This window comes from Manduca sexta, chromosome 3 (assembly GCF_014839805.1).
Source record: "Manduca sexta isolate Smith_Timp_Sample1 chromosome 3, JHU_Msex_v1.0, whole genome shotgun sequence".
NCBI lineage: Eukaryota > Metazoa > Arthropoda > Insecta > Lepidoptera > Sphingidae > Manduca > Manduca sexta.
In genome coordinates this window covers 7,859,306-7,886,562 of record NC_051117.1, presented here as the reverse complement: position 1 = coordinate 7,886,562, position 27,257 = coordinate 7,859,306, and the positions used below count along the sequence as shown (strand labels likewise).

The 27,257-nt window shown below is 35.7% G+C and overlaps 2 protein-coding genes across 4 annotated transcripts; both read right to left on the bottom strand.

The window, feature by feature from the left end:
- Positions 1-477: 477 nt before the first annotated feature.
- On the bottom strand, positions 478-12,860 carry LOC115450069 (THAP domain-containing protein 5). 3 transcript variants are annotated; one of them, XM_037440071.1, is made up of 12 exons: positions 12,626-12,856; positions 11,812-11,980; positions 7,000-7,165; positions 6,094-6,147; positions 5,456-5,542; positions 5,045-5,102; positions 3,939-4,050; positions 3,752-3,858; positions 2,533-3,548; positions 1,922-2,017; positions 694-750; positions 478-596 (listed from the first exon to the last, which is right to left on the bottom strand). In XM_037440071.1, the coding sequence occupies exons 1-10, from the start codon at positions 12,691-12,693 to the stop codon at positions 1,926-1,928; spliced, it is 1,929 nt and encodes a 642-aa protein (XP_037295968.1). In that variant the 5' UTR covers positions 12,694-12,856; the 3' UTR covers positions 478-596; positions 694-750; positions 1,922-1,925. The 3 variants fall into 3 exon arrangements, with proteins under 3 accessions (XP_037295968.1, XP_037295971.1, XP_037295976.1); XM_037440074.1 differs by lacking the exon at positions 1,922-2,017 and having other exon boundaries at positions 12,626-12,857; XM_037440079.1 differs by lacking the exons at positions 478-596; positions 2,533-3,548 and having other exon boundaries at positions 738-750; positions 12,626-12,860.
- A 1,227-nt stretch (positions 12,861-14,087) lies between these two features.
- LOC115450071 lies at positions 14,088-27,069 on the bottom strand. Its single transcript, XM_037438569.1, has 13 exons — positions 26,814-27,069; positions 24,196-24,261; positions 23,932-23,997; positions 21,686-21,766; positions 21,243-21,300; positions 20,697-20,808; positions 20,146-20,246; positions 18,436-19,657; positions 18,185-18,265; positions 17,704-17,796; positions 16,269-16,440; positions 15,155-15,532; positions 14,088-14,356 (listed from the first exon to the last, which is right to left on the bottom strand). The coding sequence occupies exons 1-13, from the start codon at positions 26,965-26,967 to the stop codon at positions 14,352-14,354; spliced, it is 2,589 nt and encodes an 862-aa protein (XP_037294466.1). The 5' UTR covers positions 26,968-27,069; the 3' UTR covers positions 14,088-14,351.
- Positions 27,070-27,257: the final 188 nt, after the last annotated feature.

The window sequence follows — 27,257 nt, the reverse complement described above, 5'->3', positions numbered from 1 at the left end:
GAAATAAGTAGACTTTTTTATTCAGTGAAAATTGCCAACAGTAAATTGCAAATAATTACAAGTAGCAACCATCTATATATTTATTACTAACTTTGCATACACAATAGAGGCTTATATCCTCAAAGGGGCAGACAGAGCCACAACTAGTGCATTTTTATGTGTATTTTAATTGATGCCTGCTTACAATATTGAATACACAATTTCGAAAAGGGCACATGTTTGAAAATGTAAACAGTCTAGGAAATTGAAAATCTTATTATTTTCTAAAGTAGTGTAAAAAAAGAGATATTTTTGGGTTTCGGCTTGGGTTCAATTAGCAATAAAAAATTACATTTGTTATTATTTAATAACAAATAACAAAACTTTTGTAATTATTTCTAGATATTTCATATTAATCAGATTTGCCCTTTGCGAAATTGTATATTCAATTATAGGCGTCACTTGCGAGGTAGAATATATTGTGAAAAAAAGCTTCCAACCAGTTTCAAAACGAATTTATTTCATATTTCTTATTCGTGAAATATTGGAAACACCATGCACAACCATTTTAAAACTGTACAATTCTGCAGGCCGCGCCATTTTTAGTCAACGCCAGGGTGTAAAAAATATTTTTTTTAGAAAACACGCGCCTTTGTTAAGTCATGTAAATAGTTCGCAGAAAAGATATAAGTACACAACTATTTGTTCACTTACATTACTGTCACATAATCGTCTTGTCCCATAACAAAAGTGATAAACACCAGATGTTTCCTGAAAGAAAAATATTAAATATAATATTCAGTATGGCAACAAACACTATCTTATCTGTAAAATGTAGGGGTTAGAAATAAAGGCGGTAACCGCTGAACGGATTTTGATGGAGTTTATCATACAGATAGACCATGACTTAAATGAAGGCTACTTTTTATCCTGGTAATTTGTTCCTCTGGGAAATGTTGGATCCATGAATATAATTTTTGAAGTTGGCGTTGTGTACAACGAATCCCTATTTTAGTTAAAAGTATTCACATTTTACTACATAATTATAATCTCATAAGGTTTTTCAAATCAAACGATCTTTAACATATTTTTGAATTGTGAGTGAATGTTTTGAATTGAACGTGGACCACGTGCAATATCTCGCTGGGCCGCACATAGAAGCTCGGGTGTACCGCAGATTGATTATCGCTGGGCTAGGGGGCCGTTTGCATAATGTTTACAAAATCTATTTAAATCTCTTTATTTTTATTAATAAAACAATTATAAAATAAATATTGCTGTTCAGAAAATAAGCAAACTGTAGAAACCATACCCCTGACCGTTTAGTGCTTACGTGGCAGTACTTGTTTTATATCAAGTTGGCGAGGCTCGTGTTGGTCTAAGCTCAACATTTACAGCATGTTGAATACAGTAACATTGTGAGTACGGTTGTTTTGTTGTTTGAAGCAGGGATGTTATGGATATGAAATTTCGGATCTGGATACGGGTATGGATATAGGAATAAAATTATATCGGTTTCGAATACAGATATGTAATTATTTCGGATTATTCGTTAGTTTCGGATATTTTCGGTTACGACTATTAGATTAAAGTAAAATAAAAATTGTATGTAGTACAGTAGGGCGACCATTACTAACTATCTTTTGTCATCGTCGATTATTATTTATCGATAAACTAATTGGGATATATAGATATATTTTTATTTCGGATATCCGATAGTTTCGGTTACGGTTACGGAGCTCCATAACATCCCTGGTTTGAAGGACACTAGCCAGTGTAATTACTGAGCATTATATCGTCTTATGTCTAAGCGTGACGGGTGCAGGGCAATGTCACGCAGTGTCAAAGTTGGAGTGATATTGATACTGTTTATGAGCTGTCGTGACGTTTATAATTAGGCTTCCTCGATGAGTTATATATTAAAAACATCTGAAGGACTTACAGTTTTATCCTGTGTCCGGTTTTCCAAACGGAGGTAAAGGTATAGTATTTATTGATATGCCATTATTTGGTAAAGGGCTGACGCACATTAATTTAACTGAAAGGCAAGTTTATATGTGTTATATATGAATTTAACAGCCAAGCAAATAGCACACACTCTGCTCCATATTATATCAGCAAGAATTTTGCATCAATACTGTGAGCATATAGTACTTGGAAGTAACAGTTTACAGTAAGTTACTTGAGCGGTAGATGTAAAATAAAGAAGTTTAAGTTTCAAACAAAATAAATATTAAGTAATTTTAATTTTACGCGCCCTAATGTCACTACTACTACTCTGATAGAATTCGTCGCAGCAACATCATAATTTCAGTCAGAAAAACACTCACGCACACGCCATATTCACACTAAACTACAAAATGATCAAAACATCAGAAAACTAAAACCAGGAGTTTTGGTGAAAATATTAGTTATTAATGGATGATTTTTGGCACAATGTCAGCAAAGATGAAGTCGAGTATGTGGATTCATTTAGTAACGCAATGTCAAAATGACTTAATATATAGTCTTAAGTTACAGAAGGCGAGATTGATCTATACTCTATAAGTATACCTGGCGAGTTGAAATCCTTCACATTGATAATGTCTTTTCGCTTGATTAGTATCTTCGTCTTGGCGACGGCGGGTGGTAGTGCGACGGTACTCGCCGTACTACTGGCAATACGCGTCCCAGTATTTGTTACTGCTTCCTTTGCATCACAGGTAACACTAACCGGCCTAGTTCTCGCCGCAATAATAGCCTCAAAACCAGTTTTTATCACTGCAGTTAGTGCTCCCTTTGCTGTACAAACATCAATATTCGCTCCAGTATTTACACCAGTCGTCGCTGGGGCATTCGTTGCAGGACTTGCCCTATTACTCGCTTCGTTATTAGGCATTGTGCTTATTGTAGTACTGCTCTTAGTACTTGTTGCTGTCTTCGCTGAGGAACTCGCTGCAATCCTAGCTTTAGTAAACGTGCCAGTATTTGACACAGTTTTACTCGTATTACTGACACTACTACTCATTGTTGTCCTTGCTACATCACTGGCTTCAATACACATCCCAGTATTTGCCACCGTCGCAGTACAAGCACTGTTCCCAAGACTCGAAGTCGCAATGTCCCCTGTATTCGCTCCGGTCCTCACCTCAGTATTCGCTGCAGGCCTCATCCCAGCACTGGTGCCACTGCTCATCTCAATGCTGGTCGCACTATTCACTGCAGCACCCGGTTTTGGATTCGCCTTACTACTGAGGGCAGCACCAAGTATTGGGGCCGGTGCCTCAGTATTCGTTGTTGTACTGGCCCTACTCTTCATCTCTGTGTTAAGCACCGTACTAGCTTCTGTACAAGCATCCGCCTTTGCCGCGGTACTCCGCGTTATTCTCATCAAACCAAACGAAGTTCGAGCCCCTCTTACTTCCGACGCTTTCGACATTTTTGCACTGACTATCTCCTCCGGATCTATATCGTCAAGATCTGCCTCATCAGTTTCCTCGTCATCAGTGTTGTGAATATAATTTGCATTTTCAATTTTACGTGCAAAATCGTCATCACTTTCGAACTCCATTTTTATTTCGGATGTTTCACTGAAAAAAAAAATACTCATTATTGTATTAAAAATACGTAAAAATTCAAAATGAAACGAATAAAAAATTAATGATGTGGAAATGGCGCAAAAGCATGAACACTCAAAATGGCGCGAAAATATCTGACGTTCAAAATGACGCAAAATGTCAATAAGTGATACCGGTAAATGTTAAAATAAAAATAAGCAAGCCTTGAAACAGACCTCATGACGTCTTCTTCTTGTTCTTGCTCTTTTGAGGATTCATTTATGGGATCCAATCTTTTCATTAAATGGTGTCGTATCGTGGCCAGCACGAATTGTACCTCTGACTGTAACGAAAATATAAATATTAAACCTTTTTGGAATAGTATAAAAACTTAGCTGGTGTAAACTGGGCGTGTGTACTCACCGCTTGTCTATCGGCGGGCACCCTGAGCACGTAGTGTTGGTGGTGCGCTCCGTCGGCCTCGCACGCGCCGCACAGGTCCAAGTCGCTGCACTGCACACACGTGTAGCGGAACCTGCACACACACTAACCTACTCACTCACCGCACATTACACGACACACTCACACGCACAGGTCCAAGTCGCTGCACTGCATACACGTGTAGCGGAACCTGCACACACACTAACCTACTCACTCACCGCACACTACACGACACACTCACACGCACAGGTCCAAGTCGCTGCACTGCACACACGTGTAGCGGAACCTGCACACACACTAACCTACTCACTCACTGCACACTACACGACACACTCACACGCACAGGTCCAAGTCGCTGCACTGCACACACGTGTATCTAAAACTGCACAGAGAGACACGTAGCTTATTAACCACCACTCTGAGTGATGTGTTGAATATTCGTACCGGTATTCCTGGATATCCGACGGCAAAAAAATGTATCTAGGTCCGTTATCATATGGCGGATCTTCAACGAATCTTTTACATTAGTAAATTTCATAAGTTCATGAAATTATCCGTAGTAAGTTTTAAGTAAAATTTAAATAATTTTTTGACGAGTTCAGTCTGATATATCTAAATTTATTATTGTAGTAAGTTACCCTTATAACATACATAGGTTCTCGTTTTGACAATAACTTATTTTCTTGGTCCGGCCTCCGCAATTATTATAAATATAATATGTATTGTGTCATAGTATGAATTTTATCCTTTTTCTGAAATTAAATGTAATATTACAAATGTGAAATACGATATCACTTCATAGACACCCTATTTCTTCTAGACCCTTTACCGCCAACCTAAAAGCCTTTCAAAGTCACGAAAGGGTTCGATCGACTAATTTTGAGAGAGACTGCCATGTGGCAAGTTATAATTTATTAAGATAATATGATTATTATTATATCTATAAGTTAACCGCACGAATTACAAACAAACCGTATTCGCGAATAAACACACTAAATATTATTCGTATCCGTATCCGCGGATACAGATTTGTAATGATCCGGGACATCACTAGACACACCACTGAGTACATTCGACTTTAAACTTACCTAGTAATTGCTTCGTTACACTCGCTACACAGGTAATTTTCGAAATTTGTCACGTCATCTTTAACAAAAAAGAAATCATAATAGTAATAGACTTTACTTCTAATACAAAATGACTCCAACGGAGGGAGGTTATATATTCGTAGTATATTTTTTCGTTTGCTCATTGATAATTTTGTACCACCTGATCGGACTTTAATCATCCTTTTGGCATTGCATTTCTTATAGCTTTGATATAGCAGGAGAGTCAGTGGTTAGAATATGTTGTACCTATATATTATATGTATACTAATTTATTCATTATTTATTACTAATATTCCCATTTTAATTTCATAGGTATAGGACCTTGCACTTCGAAGATGTAGAGATAAAACTTGCCTGACTACGCATGAAATGTTAATTTACACGACTTACCTTCGGATTTTGTGTCCTGGTTGAGGGAGCGGACATCTTTGATGCCCGGGTACATAAACAAGTTGTCCCGCTCTATATCTGGGATTTCTGCAGAGAATAACGTTCTATGTCATATTGTCAGCTTCAACAAAAAATTATTCAAGAAATGCAAAATATTTTTTATTATCTTTCACAATTTGTTTTAACGTGCAATAGCTTTGACATGATTTAATTTGTTGACAAAAGAATTTGCAACACAAATACAGGCAGCGCCATCTAGGTCATTGTAGTGTAAGTTTTAGTCAGTCGTTATCAAACCAATATTGGGTTTGAATAAGCGTTTATTGCAAAGAAAAACACTTTTCTAACAGCTTGATTACTCAGTGAGTGAAATTTCTTGAAAACTCCATACATGCCGCTATATTCCAAATCCCCATTTCTTTCTCATAAAAGCAGCACCGCATAGCATGTTACGAGTTGTGGTGATTATTTATGAAGTGGTCCTTTGCCGAGGTATTCAAAAAATCTTAATGTTATACAGGGTGGTTATTTTAAAAGGGAACAAATATATATTCAGAGAGCGCTGCCCGGTATAGATTCCTATTTTAACATTCAACTTATATATGTGCCTTGTCTTACAATTTAAAACTTTTATTTACCTGGCTTATTGTCATCATCGTCTATGTATTTATCTGAAGGTACTACGCTTTCTTCTGTAAAATTAAAATTTAATTATTAGCCATAAGTGGTGTCAATACCTGAAATTAGATTGTAAATCAATGTTTGTTAACATTTGCTACGCACACGCCATATTCAAATTGAACTATAAAATTATCAAAAAAAATCAGAAAACTAAAACCAGGATTTGGTGAAAATATTCGTTTTGGCACAACGTAAGCAAAGGTGAAGACGAATATGTGGTTTCATTTAGCAACGCAATGTCCGTGTACAATATTTTAAAGGCCAATATTGTAAATAATAATTATCAATTAAATTTTAATTCATTTATGTTTTAAACTTTTTTGATACATTAGTTTTGCGATATGGATTTAAAAAAGTTATTTTTCTCACTGATTGCTCAACATAATTATAAATATTACATCTGTTAATAATTATTGTTTTTAGTGAAACATAAAATCATTTACGTAAATGATGGTATTTCAAAGTACTCTTCAAATGATTCTCTTTGTGCTACCGATCAAATCATATCTATCTTCCATTGTAATAAATAAGTAAAAAAAATACGATTGGTTTGTGTAATGCCGGCGCCACAAAGACAAATATTTTAACAAAGACTGCCACACATTTGAACACAGTTGTAGACACTGACCTAATTTCAATTTAAATGGCTTTTACTTTTAGGTGTCCATATAATCGGTTCTCCTTCAAGCAACTCGATAACTTTGAACGCTTTGATGTGTGATCGAAAAACGGATACCGAATGGCAAATATGCAAATATTTTAACAAACTGCACAAATAGGTACGCTAATACCCGTGCCACACATGACTTCAAAAAAGTGTTCAAATATTTTTGCTGTGTGGCGCCGGCATAATGTAGGTATACCTTGTTCGCCGCTTTGTTCCGTAGCCTTTTTGTGTTGTTTCATTCCCGTCATTTTTCTCCTTTTCACCATCAACGCCCGTCTGGCAGCTCTAGCGGCGCCTTTTCGTGTATTGGGATAATCTTTAACTTTTGCTAAAGGAACTTGCTTTTTTGGTACTTTTGGAAGCTGAATAAGAATAATTAACTAAATCAAATAATAATAGTAAACTGTACATTACATAAGCTCGACATTGCGCATTTATTACTATCCATTTTAATATGAACGTAAATTGAATTTGGCTGTAAAAACGCAACGCAGACGAACAATGTTCCAAAAAGTAGTCTATATACGCCAATAGTGTTATTTTAATTCAAAACGATATTTTTTACTTGGGCTAAATGCACATGATGTGATTATAGAAATAAAGAACTAAAGCATACATCATTTCCCAAAATCTTTGTTAACTTTAAACACAATAGCTTGGGGCGGCCTCAAAATTTGTCGGCCCAGACAGGAGGCTAGAGTAAAAAAACATTCGACAAATTAGACTCGCCCAACAACCCTCTCTCTAACCCCTGGAACATGCAATTAAAGTAAAAAATAATGGTTTGATTTTATGGCTCGGGGCGTAGTCGTACTGCATGCGCGGTACGACAGCGCTCTGAGGTCCTAAGTTCGAATTCTGGGTCGGGCAAAGTGATATTTGGGATTTTCTGCTCAGTATCAGCCTGAAGTCTGGAAATTTTGCCCGATATGGCGATAGGCTCGCCCCCTATCTTATCATGGGACGGAACACACTCAGCGAAAAGTGGGTGCCCTGGTTGCGCCTCTGAATACCCCTTTGGGGATACATGCGTGATGTTGTGTTGTGTTGTTAATATTATGTACGTTGTACACTGACGTTTTACAAATAGACGCGTCATATACTAACATAAAAATAATTTTAACAAAAAATTAAACCGCCTTCAAAAACCACTCAAAACCAAAAAATAATTTCACATAACAAGTATATATTGGATACCAATTTTGGAGTCGGTGCCTAATTATTTTTATTTTTTGCTTTTTTGTGTTAGTAAAAAATAGACTGTCTCAATGGCATAGTTGTGTTTCGCTCTGGATACGACTATCGCGCTGAGGAGTTACACCTCTTGAGTACCACTGAAAAGGGGAAAAGGTGTGATGCTATATATATGTATGTAAGAAGTAGAGTCCACTAAACCCAACGCAAAAACACAACTAATGTGTTTCGCTCGCAGTACGACTATCGCGCTGAAATGTTACACCTCTGCCTACCCCTGAAAAGGGTAAAAGGTGTGATGCTACATATATGTATGTATGTAAAAGTGGAGTCAACTAAACCCAACGCAAAAACACAACTAATGTGTTTCGCACGCAGTACGACTATCGCGATGAAATTATACGCCTCTGCCTACCCCTTACACGGGGAAAAGGTGTGATGCTATATATATTTATGTAAGAAGTAGATTCGAGGAAACCTAACGCAAAAACACAACTGATATATTTGGCTCACAGTACAACTATCGCGCTGTGGTGTAACACCTCTTCCTACCCCTGAAAAGGGGAAAAGGTGTGATGCTATATGTATGTATGTATGTAAGAAGTAAAGTCCACTAAACCCAACGCAAAAACACAACTAATGTGTTTCGCACGCAGTACGACTATCGCGCTCAAATGTTACACCTCTGCCTACCCCTGAAAAGGGAAAAAGATGTGATGCTATATATATGTATGTAAGAAGTAGATTCAAGCAAACCTAACGCAAAAACACAACTGATATATTTCGATCATACTACAACTATCGCGCTGTGGTGATACATCTCTGCCTACCCCTAAAAAGGGGAAAAGGTGTGATGCTATATACATATATCTATGTATGTAAGAAGTAGAGTCAATTAAACTCAACCCAAAAACACAACTGATATGTTTCACACACAGTACGACTATCGCGATGAAATGTTACGCCTCTGCCTATCCCTGACACGGGGAAAAGATGTTATGCTATATGTATAAGTATGTGAGAAGTACAGTCAACCAAACTCAATGCAAAAACATAACTAAATACGTCACAGGAAAGCTAAATTCGCGATTTCGTTTTCTTGGACGACATAATTATTCTAGTTTTTAATTTTAAAACCAAACTACCGAAGCGATCTTGAAAAAAAATTTATGGGACCAATCTGGAGAGAAATTCTTTCGAATAAAAAAATAATTTTCCAAATCGGTTCATAAATGAGCGAGTTCTGAGGTAACAAACATACAAAAAAAAAATTCACGTCGTATTGATAAACTCCTTTTTTTGAAGTCGGTTAAAAATGGCACGTAAAAACGGCGCACTATTTGCTATAGTCACGTATCTGTACATATAATTACAAATTGGCTCGAAGAAGGAATAAAATATTCAGCATACATTCGTTAGAAAAGGATATATATACATCGATAGTTACGTAACAGCGTTAGAGCCGCACGCTCATTGGCCGTCAAGTCGCGTAATTGCCTTATTTTCGTCTTGCCAGTATTGGGCTCGGACAACGTATCTATGTAATCAAAACATCTTAGACGTTGTAAACCCATTCTACCCTCACTGCGCTATACCAGTAATCTTCAGGGGCCTTATTCTCTATGAAACTGCAAACGCGTAACGCGGCCGTGTCATGTTATCTTCGTGAAATTTGTGTGGAATGGTATTCTGTATGCCAATTTCTATTGCATTGGATGTGACGCGATGCGTTAAGAGCTTGTTACGCATGGTAAAAATAACGTGTGGCATAGAGAATAAGGTCCCAGGTGTTACCGATGTTTTTATGGATATTTAGTAGAAATACTTTTGGATGGTACAGTATGCGCGAAAAAAAAAATTCTTTAATGGTACAAATGCAGTAATAGTAAGGCTCATAATCACTGATTATAAGTTATTCGACTTGCGAGTCCAATCTACGGTAGTAGTTAGTAATCAGGTTGTATTTAAATTTGTAGATTGCTGTACAATTTCTCGACCTATGTCTTTTCATATCTTTCATGATTACGTACGAGTGGAAATATTGCCATAATTAGTAGTTAATGTCACAAAAATTATAATTCATTATGGTGGCCTCTCGTGTAACTGGTTATGCAGTACTTTATTCCTTACTTGTCTTTGCAACTCTACAACAAAAAATTGTATTTTTGTTTTAACAGAGTTTACAAAATGACAAAATATAGCTTTATATATTAAGTACTTAGTGGTATTACTAGCGCGTATACAATATTATGTACTAATAGTTGACGAAGATGGTATCTCATGTTCTCTTGGTAAAATTATCTGATTTTGCATATGGGGTACAATAGGGTATTACATTCTTTTTTGAAAAGTGTCTCAAATTAATCTTAAGGTGATAAAATACCACTAGAAAATTTATAAAAAAAAAACAATCAGTAAGTGCCTTTAAAGTAAATTTAAATATTACATTTTAAATTTTCCCGCGTAAATAAACGAAAACGCTAGAGGCCACGTTGCTGACGTCATCTCGACAGTAAACATCCAGTAACAATGCTGTGCATAGAGAAAGAAGAAATTATTACAATTAAAATGAGCTCTTATCCTTATCATTGGTGTATTGTTCCTGAATGTAAGAATAGTAATGTAAAAACGCCAAAAAAAAGGGGATTCACGTGTCAACTGATATAACTATGAGGAAAACTTGGTTACATCTTGCGAGAAGAGATCCGAATTTATTGTCCGAAAAAGTTGTCTATTTCGATAAGATAGAAATATTGCCATTGCCACTTCAAGTAGTTTACTGCCTTGATGACGTCATGCCATGGCGGCAGTCATTACGCATATTTGTAAAACAGATAAAAAAACGTCAAAACTTTGAACTGACCTTAAAAAATTATTTTATAATTTTATGAACTGAAACTAGACTAGACTATTTTCCGATTGCTTTTTGACTAAACTATCTTATTTATATATTTTTGGATTTTTTCTCACATACACTAAAATACCCTATTAAAACGATAAATATACTTATTAGCTTTATTTGTAGAATGAAAATGATATCTGTTATAAATTATATACAATTTGGCCCGTGAAAAAAATATAGATAAGTTTTCAATGTGTTTATATGGTATAGCTATAGAGCATGTACCACATGATTACTTATAAAGTTCAATCAATTCAACAAAATCAAGTCTGCTAATGAATGTCAACTATGAACATAGAGAAATTCTTAAAAATACATTAATATTTGATTATTATTAATTTGTTAGTTTCATAATATACAATCAGTTGCACACACACATACTATAATGTGAAATTGAAAAGGATGTCTGCAATACAGGCACAGCCTAGTGTGGGCATCACTGTTAAAGTGAATTATTTACTTAGCTTTAATTTTTATATTTTAATATTTATTTATTTATCATTTTTATTCACTGGCTGTGAGTTTCCACATTTTTTGGAAATATAAACAATTATACAGGCTGTCCCAGAAAATAGTGTCAAGCAGATGTCCAGAGATAGAGCACCCTTAGGGTATCCGAATCACACCCATGTATGTTCCGCGATTTTCTTTAGTTTTCTTCGTTCTTTCTTTGTTTTAGTTCTTTTCGACTTATGAATATTTTTCTGAATTTTATGAGAATTTTCGATTTGGACAATTAAATGTATTTTTTTTTTAAAAAGTATAAGGTTTTTCGTGATGTATTTTGATAAATGATATTATTTTGTTGCAACTAAATTCTTAAAATTTGCCATTAGATTAAAATATTTTTTTTGATCTTTTGATTAAAAAACTATACAATATTCTTTATTATTTATCATAATACAAACTTACATTTTTGGTTGGAATTGCTGTTGGAAGAATTCTAGATATTTTCTTTCTGCGGACAATAGCATTTTCTTCAAAATGCTTTGAACATATCTTGGAAAATATTGTTGGTGTCCAATTAGAACGACCCGTAGCTTGGATCCAAAGGATTTTAGAAAATGCATTTTTAGGAAACCTGCAAAAATTACAAGATATACTTCTTTAAGGGTCCACTGCATATTATTATAATACAACATAAATGGTAATTTCATTCTGTTATTTCCAATCAATTCATTAAGCAAATTTCCCAAATTTTATTGTACAAGCATTATACACTATTTTGCAAATGCTATGAGCGTAAAGAAAGAAAGAAATAGATTTATAAGAATAATTTTTTTGGTTCCAAAATGTCATAAGGTTGGTCTCTGTAATTGCTGGACTTTATGACATCTAGGTCTCTCTGAGTAATATTAAAAGATCCAACTCAGTTTCAGTTTGATGTTCTATGTTGGTTGGTTTAGTTTTGTCAAAAAAATTAAGTACTTTGGCGAAACTTGAGCGTGTTGAATTTACAATCAGAAAACAACATTTTAATAATAACTTTGATTTCAAAATAAAGTTACATGTACCAAATTTTAATCAGTTTTAGTACTAATTTTTTTGATAAAAGTTTGACAAAAAAACTGCACTGGATTCATATGCGTAATTTATAATATTTATATAAATATATTTTTATGAATAAACACAAGATTACGGTTTGATGAACATTCTTTTCAGATCTAATATGTAAATATACTTTGTAATACAGAAAATTGGTAATAAAAACAGTTAATACACTTACGCGTGAAATGTGATACTATCTTGTTTTTCGCTACGGCTTTTACACCCATAAATGCTACACCCAACCATTGTAAAAGCACAATTAATTCAGTATGTTACTAAGACAATACACATTATTAGGCCAAGAAATACGCTTAGTTTGACAAACATTGAACCAAGTTGTATTTTGCCATACATATTTTTCATTTTTGACAAACAAAAAGTATTGACAAACACGTCAAGTATAACCGCGCCAGTGTTGCCAAGTATCGGCTTTGTGATATCTTTAAAATTATCGAAATCCCCAAGCTTATAAATCATAATACAGCTATGCTCTCCTTATATTTGAGTTATTCGTCACTGGTAGGATAATATCTGTAGTATTTATTGATGAAAAACTTCCTCTCATGTATTATTGGGCCGTCATAAAAAGAACTAACAAATAGACTTTATTTCATGCCCATTCAATCTGTTTTCAAAGGGCTGCTTAGTAGCTGATGGACAAATAACAAGTCTGATTGCACGTGTTAAATTATTTTATCCATACAATTTTCATCTACAGCTTACAGTATTATATAAAGATGAAGGGTTTGTTTGTTTGTTTGTTTGAACGCGCTAATTTCAGGAACTACTGGTTTTACTATTTGTGGTAGGTATATGGGAGATTGTATTAACTATTTTTAATGAAGTATTTACTCATTGCTTTATTTATTTTCTTGTAACATTTAAAAAATTGATAATTGGATTCGAAGTGGCGTATACCAGCGGGCCAGTCAAAACTTGGAAAGTCCTTTATGAAATGAAATGATTTATTTGAATCTGTAAAATGTTATACATTATTTAGATTCCGTCAATATTAACTCTACCACCAGTTCGGAATGCAGTTTTCACCAGAGAAGAACGGGCAAAAAACTCTGGTGTTGCTCTTTTCAATCAGTTTAGGGTAAAGACTACAGTACATGATAAAGTGAGAAGAGAAAAAAAAAAAAGTTTAGAGCAGTTCATTTATAGGCTCGTGAAATAAGGAATAAATTAATTTAAATTTTTACATGACTGCACAACCCTCTCAGGAATCATGAAATTTCTCTATTATCCTTATAATTATTTCCTCCCAGCACCTCTAGCAATTAGAAATTGTAAGCGAAATGGGCAGAACAGTCCACATAAGCAGCACCCGTTCACGAGTATGACGCATTTGAACTCGCTAACCAGACTTTATACTTTAAAAATATTTTGTATTTGGATTGAGGACATATACAGGTATAACATAATCAAATATTACGAAAATCTGAGACATCGATTTTTTTGCGTGCGCTTCACGTGGAATGCCCCCATATAGTATGATACTCAAGAGTAATGCTTCCTATTCGTGATTTTTAAAATTCGTTCAGCTGTTCTTGAGATATAATAACTTAGGAAGTAGGATTTGATGAATAGGTGTTATTTGATAATTGAAAGGGAAATATTGAGAAATAAAACAGTGGTTAGGCTTAACTACTTATATTTAAAATTACAAACTAGTCTGACTACAATTATAAGTTATATTAGGTTTACCATTTTTCAGAATTACAACACAGCGAGGTCGCATCATTTATGACTTAACAATAATTATAATTAAATTAATATAAGTTAATTTATGCGACAACATTCAGAATTAAAACGGTTATAGATTATATGGAAATATTTATGTAATATAACTTATTCTAAGTCGACTATTCATCAGACGTTCGCCTTCAGGATCCTGGCGTTTAAACTGAAAGAAAATTTTAGAATAAATACATCTTTAATGTAAGAATAAAATATGTTATATGGACATAAGTACTGGGAATTAGTATTCGAGCGATAGTATCGATACTGAGAAGTTATCGATATTTCAATAGCCAGTAATCAATACTGAATACGATATTTGAATCAGAATAACGAATTGATACAATTCGACTATACATTTGTGATATGAACCCCACTGGCTACAGATTAGCAAAATGCAAGAAATTAAATTACAAGTGGAGTCTGCAATTAACTTTTACGGAGACGAAAATTTGAAATCTAAACTCAAATAACTTTAGGTAAGCACTCAATTAGAAAGAGAAAATTCGTTTCTAGAGAGTGAGGCAGGAAATATTTTTGATTGGTAATGTGTGGTCTTCATTTTCCCCAATTCGACGTAAGCCACATGTAAGCATAGCCATGTGAACAAACAAGTATGAGTAGGATGCGCGCCGCACCCAGTGTGTGTGATCGTTTATAGTCTACGATAAACATGTCCCTGTGTTGCGAAAATCTGTTGTCTCCGAGGCAGTCCGTCAACACTAACTTTCCATGTTTATATCACTACATAATATAACACAAAGTCGCTTTCTCTGTCCCTATCTATGTATGCTTAAATCTTTAAAACTACGCAACGGATTTTGATGCGGTTTTTTTTAATAGATAGAGTGATTCAAGAGGAAGGTTTATATGTATAATAACATCCATTAAATAATGGAGAAATATTGCACCCGTGCGAAACCGGAGCGGGTCGCTAGTAAATAATAATGGTAAAGTGCCGTACCCAGGAGGTTGGGTCGCCGCTTGAGGACCGAGGATGGCAGACGCAGCACGAATCGCAGGCGGCCCATGTTGCTGCTGATGGCAGCGCTGGCGACGGTGTTGCGGCCCGCGGTGGTGACGGAGGAGGAGTAGGTGTTGGGGCCGGAGGTGTTGGTGTAGGAGGTGGTTTGGGTGGGGGGGTTGGCGGTGCGGCGGCCGGAGCGGTGAGCGGGACGGTGAGCGGAGTGGTACGAGAAATGGCTAGAGGAGCGGCGGGCGGTGCGGCGGGCGGTGCGGCTCGCGGAGCGGCTCGCGGAGCGGCTGCCGGAGCGGTGCGCGGAGCGGGGCGGCGCGGCGCGGCGCAGCGGGCGCGCCACCGCGCGGAAACACACTTGGTTCACTGAAGCAAATACAATATACAGCTCATTTTGACATTGCTTTAATAAATTAAACCCTACTCATATTTACCATTGTTAACAAAAATCATCCGAATATTTTCTTTCATACAAAGAATCTCGGTTTTACATTTCTGATTTGTTTGTCAATTTGTTGTATAATATGAATATGACGTGTACGTGAGTGTATTTTTAACTCAAAGTGTGATGTTGCCATTACGACCAATTCTCTTTGAATAGTAGTGGCATTAGGACGCGCCCATATGTAAAATTAAAATAAGGTTTTGCAAGTTTTTATTTCATTTAAAACTAAGCTTTTTTATTTTAAATCCACAGTTTCGGTAACTTATTGTAAAGTATTCTTTTCAAGAAGAAAACTATGTGGAGTCATTTAGTAACGCAATATCAAAAAGACCCATAATAACTTTCATACAAAACGTTAAGGCCGACGATTCAAATCCCAAGGGCACACACCTTAGACATTTCTAAAAAATTATGTGTGTATTTTTTGTGAATTATCGCTTGCCTTAACGGTGAAGGAAAACATCGCGAGGAAAACTGCATCCCTGAGAAATTCCTTATAAGGAATTTTCGAGGATGTGTGAAGTTTACCAATCAGCACTAGGTCAGCGTGGTGGACTAAGGCCTAATCCCTCTCAGTAGTAGAGGAGGCCCGTGCTCAGCAGTGGGCAAGTATATAATACAGGGCTGATTATTATTATATATACAGACGAAAATAACCATAGGGATTATTCTCGACGGCCATCCGGCGATCATGGATGACGAACTCTTCGGATCCCCAGCGCCAGCGCTCGTCCGGAAACTCCATCTGCGCCTCCAGTGTCATCATTTTTAGTTCTTTGTCATCCGATTTATTATTCGGTCGTGACTTCCGTTCGCGCCCATTGTTACCCTGGAATTAAAATGTTACATGCCAATGACAAAAAAAGAATTAATTTACTGTTGATAGGCCTCTCATATGTGAGAGTTCGCCGGGTAGCTACCATCGCAATGTCTCTTTCTGCCATCAAGCAGCAGTGTATAGTCACTGTTGTGTTTCGGTTTGAAGGACATTGTAGCCAGTGTAACTACTGGACATAATGAGACTCAACATATCACGTCTCAGGATGGCAAGTGCAGTGGAATACCAAACAATACTTTGTATTTCAAGGTGTTGGATGGCGTTTGTACTGTTTATGGTCGGTCGTATCGCTTATCATCAGGCGAACGGTGAGTTCGTCTGGTCATTAAAAGCAATAAAAAAATAATAATACTAATATAGACTTAGCAATAATCAAATGAACTACAAAGCGGAGGATCTTGATAAAGATTTAAAAGATTATTATAAAGACCACAGTATTCAAATAAATATATATTTGCGTTTGTTTTTGGATTATGTAGAGTGAGGCAAGCGGAAATTATGTTTACAGTGCCTACACCTACTGATATCTTTACAATTTGATAGCAATATGTGAATCAATTTAGATGCATAAAATGCAAATATACAAAAAAATTGTTATGTACATCTTTGTAATTGCCAGACTGATTGTTCTATGTTTTTTTTTTATCTGTACGACAATTTTTATATTATTAGACTTTAATAAAAGTAAATAGTTTAATTCTTATGATTTGTTTTATTAAAATTAAAACTTTAAATATATTAACTTAAAAGTTTATTGATTGTCGCTTAGAATTACAAACTGTTCAAGCGTCGATATATTATGTGTGGAAAAACTGATACCAAAAAGATCTCACACTAACGTGTGTGAGAAGTGACCTCAAATCCTTATTCCACATTTTCATCACATGTATTGGCCACCAACATTGGCTCATACATTGACGGACATGTAAGGAGTTATGAAATACATTTAGGATCGTATTAATAAATAAATCTCATCTTTGAGTAGGATCTCAAGTAGACATTTAACGTATCAAACTATTTAATAAACAAAGCTTAAGTTGTCATTTAAGAGCCTGTTCTCAGCTGTTTAATAAACAAAACTTAGCTTTCAAATTTCTTCATATGCTGAGATGTTGTTTATAACAGTTTATTAAATAGCGATGACTTTAAGATGCTGGCTTTAATTTGTCAGTCTCTGCTGATAACGTCCTTAAGAGCGAAAATGCCTTGTATTAATACGGAACTTAGTTTCTATTGATCGAAGTTTCTACGTACGTAAATCGGTTCGTGCGAAGTCGACGGGACCGCATCATCTGACTTATCAGAATGTTTAGCTCTCTTTGCCTTGGGGGCGCCCACATCCTTCACCTTAAAAACGTATAAATACATAATTAGTTCGTTGTACAAAAATAATACACGTCGGCGGTTGAAAGGCTAATTAACTTAAGCGACATTTTTTATACGACACTAAGTTTCATACATATTTAGAATCGGCACATTTTTCTATGTTTTTTTAACTTAATTAAAAATTTCGAAAAGAAATGTCGGTTAAGTCGATTAAGTCATTTCGATATTTTGGAATCAACACTTTTGACCAGTTATGGGTTGGATCGTCTTTGCATGGCACGATTCTTAAAGCCAATGTAAAATAAAAAAATGAGCTAAAGAAGCCAAATTTATATCAAGCAAGTTGTAAAAACAAACCTAAATCTCTTATTTCAAATAAATCATTTAGACACCTAAACGCGACACTTACACGACGTTTCTTTGCAGCCAATGGATCCAAACCCTGCAGGTCGGTGGCTTTTGCCTCCGGTTTAGCGGAGACTGTCTTATCCTTAAAATAAAATTTTATTTAGTCAAAAATGCTTATATCATTTTTCCAACATATAAACAAAGTATATTATATTCGATTATTTTTATGCTTTGCTTGGGTTTTGACAACTTCTAAATTTCATAATATATAATTTATAATAATATGTAAGAATATTTGAAATTGCCACACACCTGCTGTTGTTGTTGGTCCGGGGCCGGTAAATCTGCCTCTATACCGGCTACATCTGCCTCCATGTCAACTATATCTGTCCCCTTGCCGACTGCATCTGCCTTCTTGCCGACTGCATCTGCCTCCTTGCCAACAACATCTGCCTTCTTGCTGACTGCATCTGCCTCCTTGCCAACAACATCTGCCTTCTTGCTGACTGCATCTGCCTCCTTGCCGACAACATCTGCCTTCTTGCCAACTACATCTGCCTTTTTGCGGACCGCTTTTGCCTTCTTGCGGATTATATTTGCCTTCTTGCCGACTACATCTGCCTCTTTGTCGTCTACATCTGCCTTCTTGCGGACTACATTTGCCTTCTTGCGGAGTATATCTGCTTTCTTGCCGACTGCATCTAGCATCTTGGCGACTACATTCGCATCCTTGTCGACTACATCTGCCTTCTTGCTGACTACAACTACATCCTTGTCGACTACATCTGCCTTCTTGCGGAGTAGATATGCCTTCTTGCGGAGTACATCTGCCTTCTTGTCGACTACATCTGCCTTCTTGTCGACTACAATTACCTCCTTGTCGACTACATCTGCCTTCTTGTCGACTACAACTACCTCCTTGTCGACTACATCTGCCTTCTTGTCGACTACAACTTCCTCCTTGTCGACTACATCTGCCTTCTTGTCGACTACAACTACCTCCTTGTCGACTACATCTGCCTTCTTGTCGACTACAACTACCTCCTTGTCGACTACATCTGCCTTCTTGTCGACTACAACTACCTCCTTGTCGACTACATCTGCCTTCTTGTCGACTACAACTACCTCCTTGTCGACTACATCTGCCTTCTTGCCGACTACATCTGCTTCCTTGACAATTACATCTGACTTCGTGAGAATTACTTCTGCCTTCTTGCCGACTAAATCTGCCTCCATTCCGACTTCATCTGTCTCCTTGTCGAATATATCTGTCCCCTTGCCGAGTACATCTGCCTCCTTTGCGACTAAATCTGCCTCCTTGCCGAATACATCTGCTTCCATGCCCTCCTTCCCGAATTCATCGACTTCCTTGCCGACTAAATCTGCCTTCTTCCCGAATACATCAGCTTCCTTGTCGATCACATTTGCTTTCTTGCCGAATACATCTGCCTCCTTGCCGATTTTATCTGCCTCCTTGTCAATAGCTGTCATTCCCTCGACACCACCAAAACTGGACTTTATTTCAGACATGAATCTGAATGGAACAAAAGAAAGGCTATAGAAAAATAACCTATTGCTATTTGATCAGGATGTTGCCAATTTATTATTAAAATTGCCCTTACATTATACCTCTTAGGCACTATAAATTACGGAAATAACTTGTAAGGACCATAAATTAAGTACACGATATTCATGATTTTCGGAGCCCCACTCCATCCTTTGAAGTTTTTCGTTTCAAAGTTTCATATTTAAGATTTATACAAGTGCCGTCCCACGCTCGCCTTGCCACACAACGTCACATAATTTTGTGCTGTAATGGAGCCAATAATTGCTATAAATCAGGTATAAAATTTGAACTACACGGTTAGCAATATTATTATAAGTTCACAATAAAGTAATTTTCAGTCACCGGACTTATAAATCTTAATTCCATTATTTGCAAACACCCTGTACAAAATATATTAATTATAGTTATATGTGGATATTATATTTACAAAGTATAGGACAATAATAATAACGAACCTCATAATATTATCACTCTCCACGCTCTTGTTGGATTCGATCTGAGGCTCGAGTGTCATTAGTTGACGCCGTATAGAAGATAGAACGGCGTAGATCTCTGCCTATAAGAGAACGTACACAAAGTTTTTACTTTACAGACGGCCATAGCAAAGCTGATTAGCCGCGACATAACTGTTTATGATGATTACTTATTCCCATAGTGTGGAAGTAACAAAATTAAAAAAAAAGTAAGGTGACCCAAAATCAGGTACTACATATTAAATTCATTTCTCATTCTTATGACAACGCGGTTCCCGTACGAAGCATTAAGGTTTGTTAGAATAAGTTATAATTAGGGGAAAATCCCGTGCCTCTCAATTAATACTAAACCCTAAGATCTAACTCATTGGCTGCTCAATTATGTTTACAAAATGACGTCATTTTGTGATGTCCATTTTGGAAAAGTTTTTCAGAAATTTTTAAAGGTCTTCTCATTGATATTTTAACCTTCTCAAACTTATCTTTACTTTTGCTTCAAATCATCACCAATCTTACTAACTATGTGTACTTACTGCAGGCTTCGGTATGGGGATACGCAGCATGTAATGATCACCGTGAGCCTTGTCAGCCTCGCACGCGCCGCACAGGTCCATGTCGCTGCACTGGACGCATGTGTAGCGGAACCTACATACCAAGACATCCAAACGCGTTCATAGCTCACTCGATACTATTTACACTAAATAAACTTTTTAAGCAAAGGATTTAGGGCTGTTCGATAATAGATTCCAATCTGATTCCAAGAATTAGCCAATCAAAACAACTCATTTGTAAGCATGTCAAAAAACACTTTCTGATTGGTGCATTTTTAAGATAGATCGAAAAAATTATTGGGATCGTTTATTGAAAATGGCGGTTAGTAATATAGCCATTTTACTTGATCCCACATCAATTAATTACACACACTGTGATTTAATATACGAAAGAACTCTTATTAAAACTGATTTCTAATGACGAATGACGAATAAATTAGTGATTTTTTTGATTCCGACGAATAAATAAATTTGTGATTTTACTGATTCCGCTTTAGCACTGGACTAATATGGTTGCAATACACTTACCCAGATATAGCATTGCGGCACACATTGCATGTGAATCCCAGGTGTTTAGCCACGTCAGCTGAAAATAAATTCATATTGAGAACTCTTGAATATTTGACTCGTAATTAACCTTTATCTATGTGCCATTAAAATATAAATTATCCCCCTTTTTTAAATTCATTTTGGTTTCTGAAGCTAAAGCCAATGTTATACTGAAATACAACAAATTTTTCGCGTTATCTCGTATATCCGTCCGCTTTGTGACCATGAAGGCTGAAAGTCTTCGAAACGTCAGGAGTAATACAAAAATTGTGATAATACCTGCCAAATAAGTTTTATTGAAATAAATATCCCTTTTTGAAACGTCGAAATTAGTGAAACAAAATTCGTAAAAAATCCTTAAAATAAATTTAATAAAAAAGGTTTTTAAGTTCAACATTCTATATATATAAGTGCAGCTGTACCTTTGCGTTTGGTTGTGACTTGCAGAGCGCCAGTCGCCTCCTCGTCGTTGTAAATTGACATGGCATCCGGTATGTCATGGTCTAAAAAAAAATTCAATTAAAAACGTGATAAACGTTCATCTCAAAATCCTTTTGTTTCTTGTAAACGAGTCTGATACGACATAGTATAGCAGCAGTAAAAAAAGTATTTATCAGAAGTGTATAATTCAGTGCAGCAGTGGTATGGTGCCGCTGGGTATTGTGTTAGCCGACATGGAACAATTTCAGAAAACCCTCTCTTTCTCATCTGATTCATTAGAATAAACTAACATATACAGTTGAAACACTAATTGACTTAAGCGATATTTTTTACCAAAATGTTAACATAGGGGCCGTTCAAGTATTACGTAACGCCTTTTGTTTTTATTTTTGATCCCCCCACCCTCCCATGTAACGCGCCGTAACATTTTCCTGTACGCCCCCGCTCCCCCTCCAAAAGTTATGTAACTCTAAAGTGACATTTTTTTTAATATTCACAATTATTTTACGCAAAATGCCGGAAAGTCGCTAAAATACCTTTGTTATTGTTTTAAAATAAAAAAACAATGTTACATAACTCTTTGTACGAGACCCTGTAACGCGTCGTAACATTTTACAAGACCTCCCCTCCCCCCAAATTGCGTTACGTAATATTTGAACGGCCCCTAAGTTAGATAAAAGTGATTATTTAGATAAAGTGCTGATTTTAAATATGTATGAAACTTAGTGTCGCCAAAAAATGTCGCTTAAGTCAATTAGCCTTTCAACCTTTGATATGTATAATTTTTATTGAGTTTTCAAACGCCATCTAAAACGTGTCATGTGGTATTGGTTTTACAGTCGAAATAAATAATCGATCTCAATCGCTATCTACGGATCGATCGAGAAACCAATCGATATAATTCATCTAAAAGTATGTCAAACAACTGTATTCTCATTGGTTATTTTAAACGATTCGTTGAAACTTTGAAAGCAATTGGGATGATTTTAGTGTTGCTGTATTAACCAAATGAGTAAATAAAAGAAATAGAGTTAAAGCTTTATACATTTTCTCTTTGATAGGTGGAATACATGTGCGGGTGTATGCGTGAGTAAGTACTGGCGGCTCGTCGCGTGCGCCTAAAAGTCGGTTTATACCGTGTGCCAGTGCGCATGCTCAGGACTGACAGTGCACTAGTCATCGTGTATTATATTTTTTTAATTTGGATTAATTATCATCGATGTGCGTGTGAACATTAATTGGAAGAGTATTTTTTCATTCTTTCTTTAGATATATATCCCCGACTCAAAGACGCTTTACATGGTCTTTATTGATGGTAGTTTACAGTCGGGCGTTTTACGAACATATTTTTAATGGCTTGAACAAAAATATCGCGCACATTTTGATCTCGAAATTCAAAGTAATGAGTAAATAATATTGGTAGTGAGAGAATATAGTTAGACCGGATTATATTATGGGACATAAAAAGCCCGAAATATGCATGCAGATATGCATGAAAATGATGAAAGGTAGCTAATTATGAGACGTCTTTATCACTTACCACCAGGGTGACGGTTGCCTTAACTTTCGCCTTTTAAAACTATAGAAAATAAAAATCAAAAAGTAAGTTTTCCAAACCAATTGTTAATGTTTTATTATAACTATGGAAATATAATTTAAGTTGTAGAAAACGGCGGACTACTCCTAATACCGACAAGGCTAGGCGGCTACATATTGTCCACCAATATTTACTTCACTACCGTTGACTTATAGTCAATGAACACAATACCTGTTAATAGGGGACCGGCCTATGCTTGATTTTGTACATTATTCTATATGTAATGGTTAATAATACGAAAAAGAAGCACTCCTGCGAAAACTGCATAACAATTGGTTAAAAAATGAGCGAGTAATTCATATTTAAAATATTGTAACGTGCAGAAGTGGGCGCGACGTGGGGATATCGCTTCATCTCTTTTTGTCGCACGCGTCGTAATTCCCGATGACGTCACATGTGGATATTTCGTCTCTTTTTTGATTCTTGTTAATTACCCCTTCCACCGAAATTCAAAGACTTATAACTTGTTGATTTTTTACCGGATTTTAATAATTCCTTCGGTGTTATAATTAATATGTAAATATTTGATAATAGTAAAGAACAAAAATGAGTCCGGTACCCTATTTGTTAAACATAGCCGCAGAGCTAAAGCTCCAAAAAAAATTTAAAAATACCATATTAACGAATTACCTTCACTGATCACTTCGCTTGGTTTCTGCCACGAGTAATTCTTTGCGAACGGGATGGCGATAAAGTCTGCAATCATATTTATCACATTTTAGTATTATATATGCTAGAGAGAGCTAAATAACGCGGAATTATATTGCATTAAGTGCTATCCTTTTACTTGCATTTATGGCACTCGAATGTAGTGTTGAATAAAAATCTGTTAACTCACCAGAAGGACTCTAGCACAGAAGAGACTTATCTTGGGTTAAAATCACCAAAACTTACGCGCTTCCTCTTTCGGTGACGCTGCGCCTGCGAATCCCGCGACGTTAGCTTGTTCCGGATCAGCCACTATAACAAAGTCAGACTTGTTAACTGCTATAAAGGAGTTCAAAATGTTAAAATTAAAAAACGAACTCATACGGACATTAATCCTATATTTTATTACTTAGGGAATAAAACAACGGTGATATAAATAACGTTTATTTATTGACAAAATCCAAGTTTCTAACTTCAACGAGGACCATTATACAACTAAATATAATTATCAACCACTTTTAATATTTAACGTCATGAGAGTTGAATTTACAAAAATCCTTCTTCCTTAGTATCCCTCTGCGCTATGTGTGCAATATATTTTGCTTTTGACATTGCGTTAACAATAGGGGACCGGACTCATTTTTGTTCTTTATTATTATCAAATATTTACGTTATATAAATTATAAAACAGAAAGAATTATTTAAATCCGGTAAAAAATCAACAAGTTATAAGTCTTTCAATTTCGGTAGAAGGGGTAAGTAACGAGAAACAGAAAAGAGGCGCAATACCCACGTGTGACGTCATCGGGCATTACGACGCGTGCGAAAGAAAGGGATGTAGCGATATTCCCACTTCGCGCCCTCTTCGGCACATAGTAATATTTGAAATATAAATTACTGGCTCATTTTTTAAGCAATTTTAACGCAGTTTTCGCAGGAGGGTTTCTTTTTCGTATTATTAAGCATTACGTATAGAATAATGTACAAAATAAAACACAGGACGGTCCCCTATTGAAACCATATACTTATCTCTTAAAATGAACACTTTATATTGTGTAAGTTTCAAACAAAATGAATACCAATAAAAAGTAAGTTATTACTTATTTTACACGTCCTAATGCCATTACTACTATAAGAGAATTCGTCGTAGCGGCAATATCATACATCAGTAAACAATACGCTATATTCGCAGTTCGCACTAAACTACAAAATGATCAAAACTTTTAACGAAATGTTGAATCGCCTTTAAAAACCAAAAAAAAAAAAAATATACATAGGTATATATTTATGTATATTGTATACTATTTTAGTACATTTGAAGTCGGAACCTAATTAAAACCGAACATTGTTTTCGTATAATTGTTTATATATTTTTCTTATTCAGCTAAAATTGATTATGTTAGTAGGAAATCGTCTGCCTCTACGGCGTAGTTGTATTGCGCACGCAGTACGTATATCGCGGTGAGGTTTTACACCCCTACCTATGCCTGAAAAGGGAAAAGGCCTGATGCTATGTATGTATGTATTATCGTAACAAATATACCTAACAAAACACCACGCAAAAACACTATATGAAAAGTTACAGGGAAGCAAAAATGAGTAAAGAGTTTTTTTTACTTGAACAGCATATTTACTCCAGTTATTTTTGGTTAAAAATCAAACTACTGAACATTTGATAAAAATTCTATGAGACCAATCCGAAACTACATTATTATTTGGAATAAATAAATATTTTTCCAAATTGGTTAATAAATGACGAAGCGCTGAGGTATCTATCAAACATAAAAAATACACGTCGAATTAAAAACTTCCTTTTTTGAAGTCTGTTTATAAGTCAAATTAGGATATTTGGTGTAAGTATTCGATATTCATGGATTATTTTTGGCACAATGATAGCATAGATGAATACGAGCATGTGGATTAATTTATCAACGCAATGTTAAAATATCCCAATGCACATGAATATTTTTTTATTAAGTATGTCTAATATTTCTTTTAATAAACCAGTCTTCCATCCATTAAGTAAAAAATAATTTCGATATTTCAAATCAGCTAAGCATTCCGCGCTGAGTCAAATCTCATATCAAGTATCTGCTTTGTTCACTCCGTCCAATTTATTGATTTTGGCAGCTAAGACAAAACAAAATGGCGGACGTTCACATTGCGCAACCTTTTTGTCGAGTCGACAAAATGGCGGCCGTTCGGCTAAAGCATTAACATTTTACATTTAGGTACATAGTCAAAACGCGTTTAGATTAGTCGAAACAACTTAAAATTCAAATTTAATAAAAAATATTTTCGATATTTCATATCAGCTAAGCATTCCGCTCTGAGTCAAATCTCATATCAAGTAGGTATCTGCTTTGTTCACTTCGTCCAATTTATTGATTTTGGCAGCTAAGATAAAACAAAATGGCGGACGTTCCCATTGCGCAACCTTTTTGTCGCGTCGACAAAATGGCGGCCGTTCGGCTAAGGCATTAACATTTAACATTTTAGGTACATAGTCAAAACGCGTTTAGATTAGTCGAAACAATTTTAAATTCAAATTCATTATTGACCTACTGTAATTTAATCTACATTTGATTTACTTAAACAGGTGATTTCCTGTTTTTTTGTCACTTTTTTTCGTGAAAATCCCTTCAATTAGGAAAATCTTAACGTGGGCGGAGTCACGAGCATAAGTCAAAATATTTCATAATTACGGTACATAACAATATAGTATTGAAATATTTTTTCTTTTTCATAAAATTTAAATATAAGTTGAACAAAATCATTGGCATCGTTTAAATTACATAGGTATGAAATTAATTATGCCTCAATTATATTTAAATAAAAAAAGATTAATAAATAAGTAATCTTACTCAGGATAGGAGCCGCCTTAGCCAGGAACCCGCTGTCGGTGGATTCTCCAGATAGCATGGTGGTCGTCTGATCCATCATTAGTTCGGTTACTGAAGGATAAATCTTCTTAACACGCTTTTTAACCGTCCAAGTAAATTTTTTATTACGCAGCATGATTTAAGCACTAAACGGTGTCGCGTCTAGGTTGCCTGTGCAATGCGAACTCCACCCAGCACTTAGGGTCAATAGCGCAAGCGCTAAGCTTTGAGCTGACCCACCAGTTCAGTCAGACCTTCCGTACGTTACGACCTCTGGTGGAAAATTACCGATTGCAACCAATCATTATCGAAATAGATGAGGATGGCTTTATATTTTTTAATAGTAGCATATAATTACAGGTTTTACTTAAAGGATTGCAACAATATTCGTTAGATTACTTTAAACAGGAACTTTACAGTTTTCTA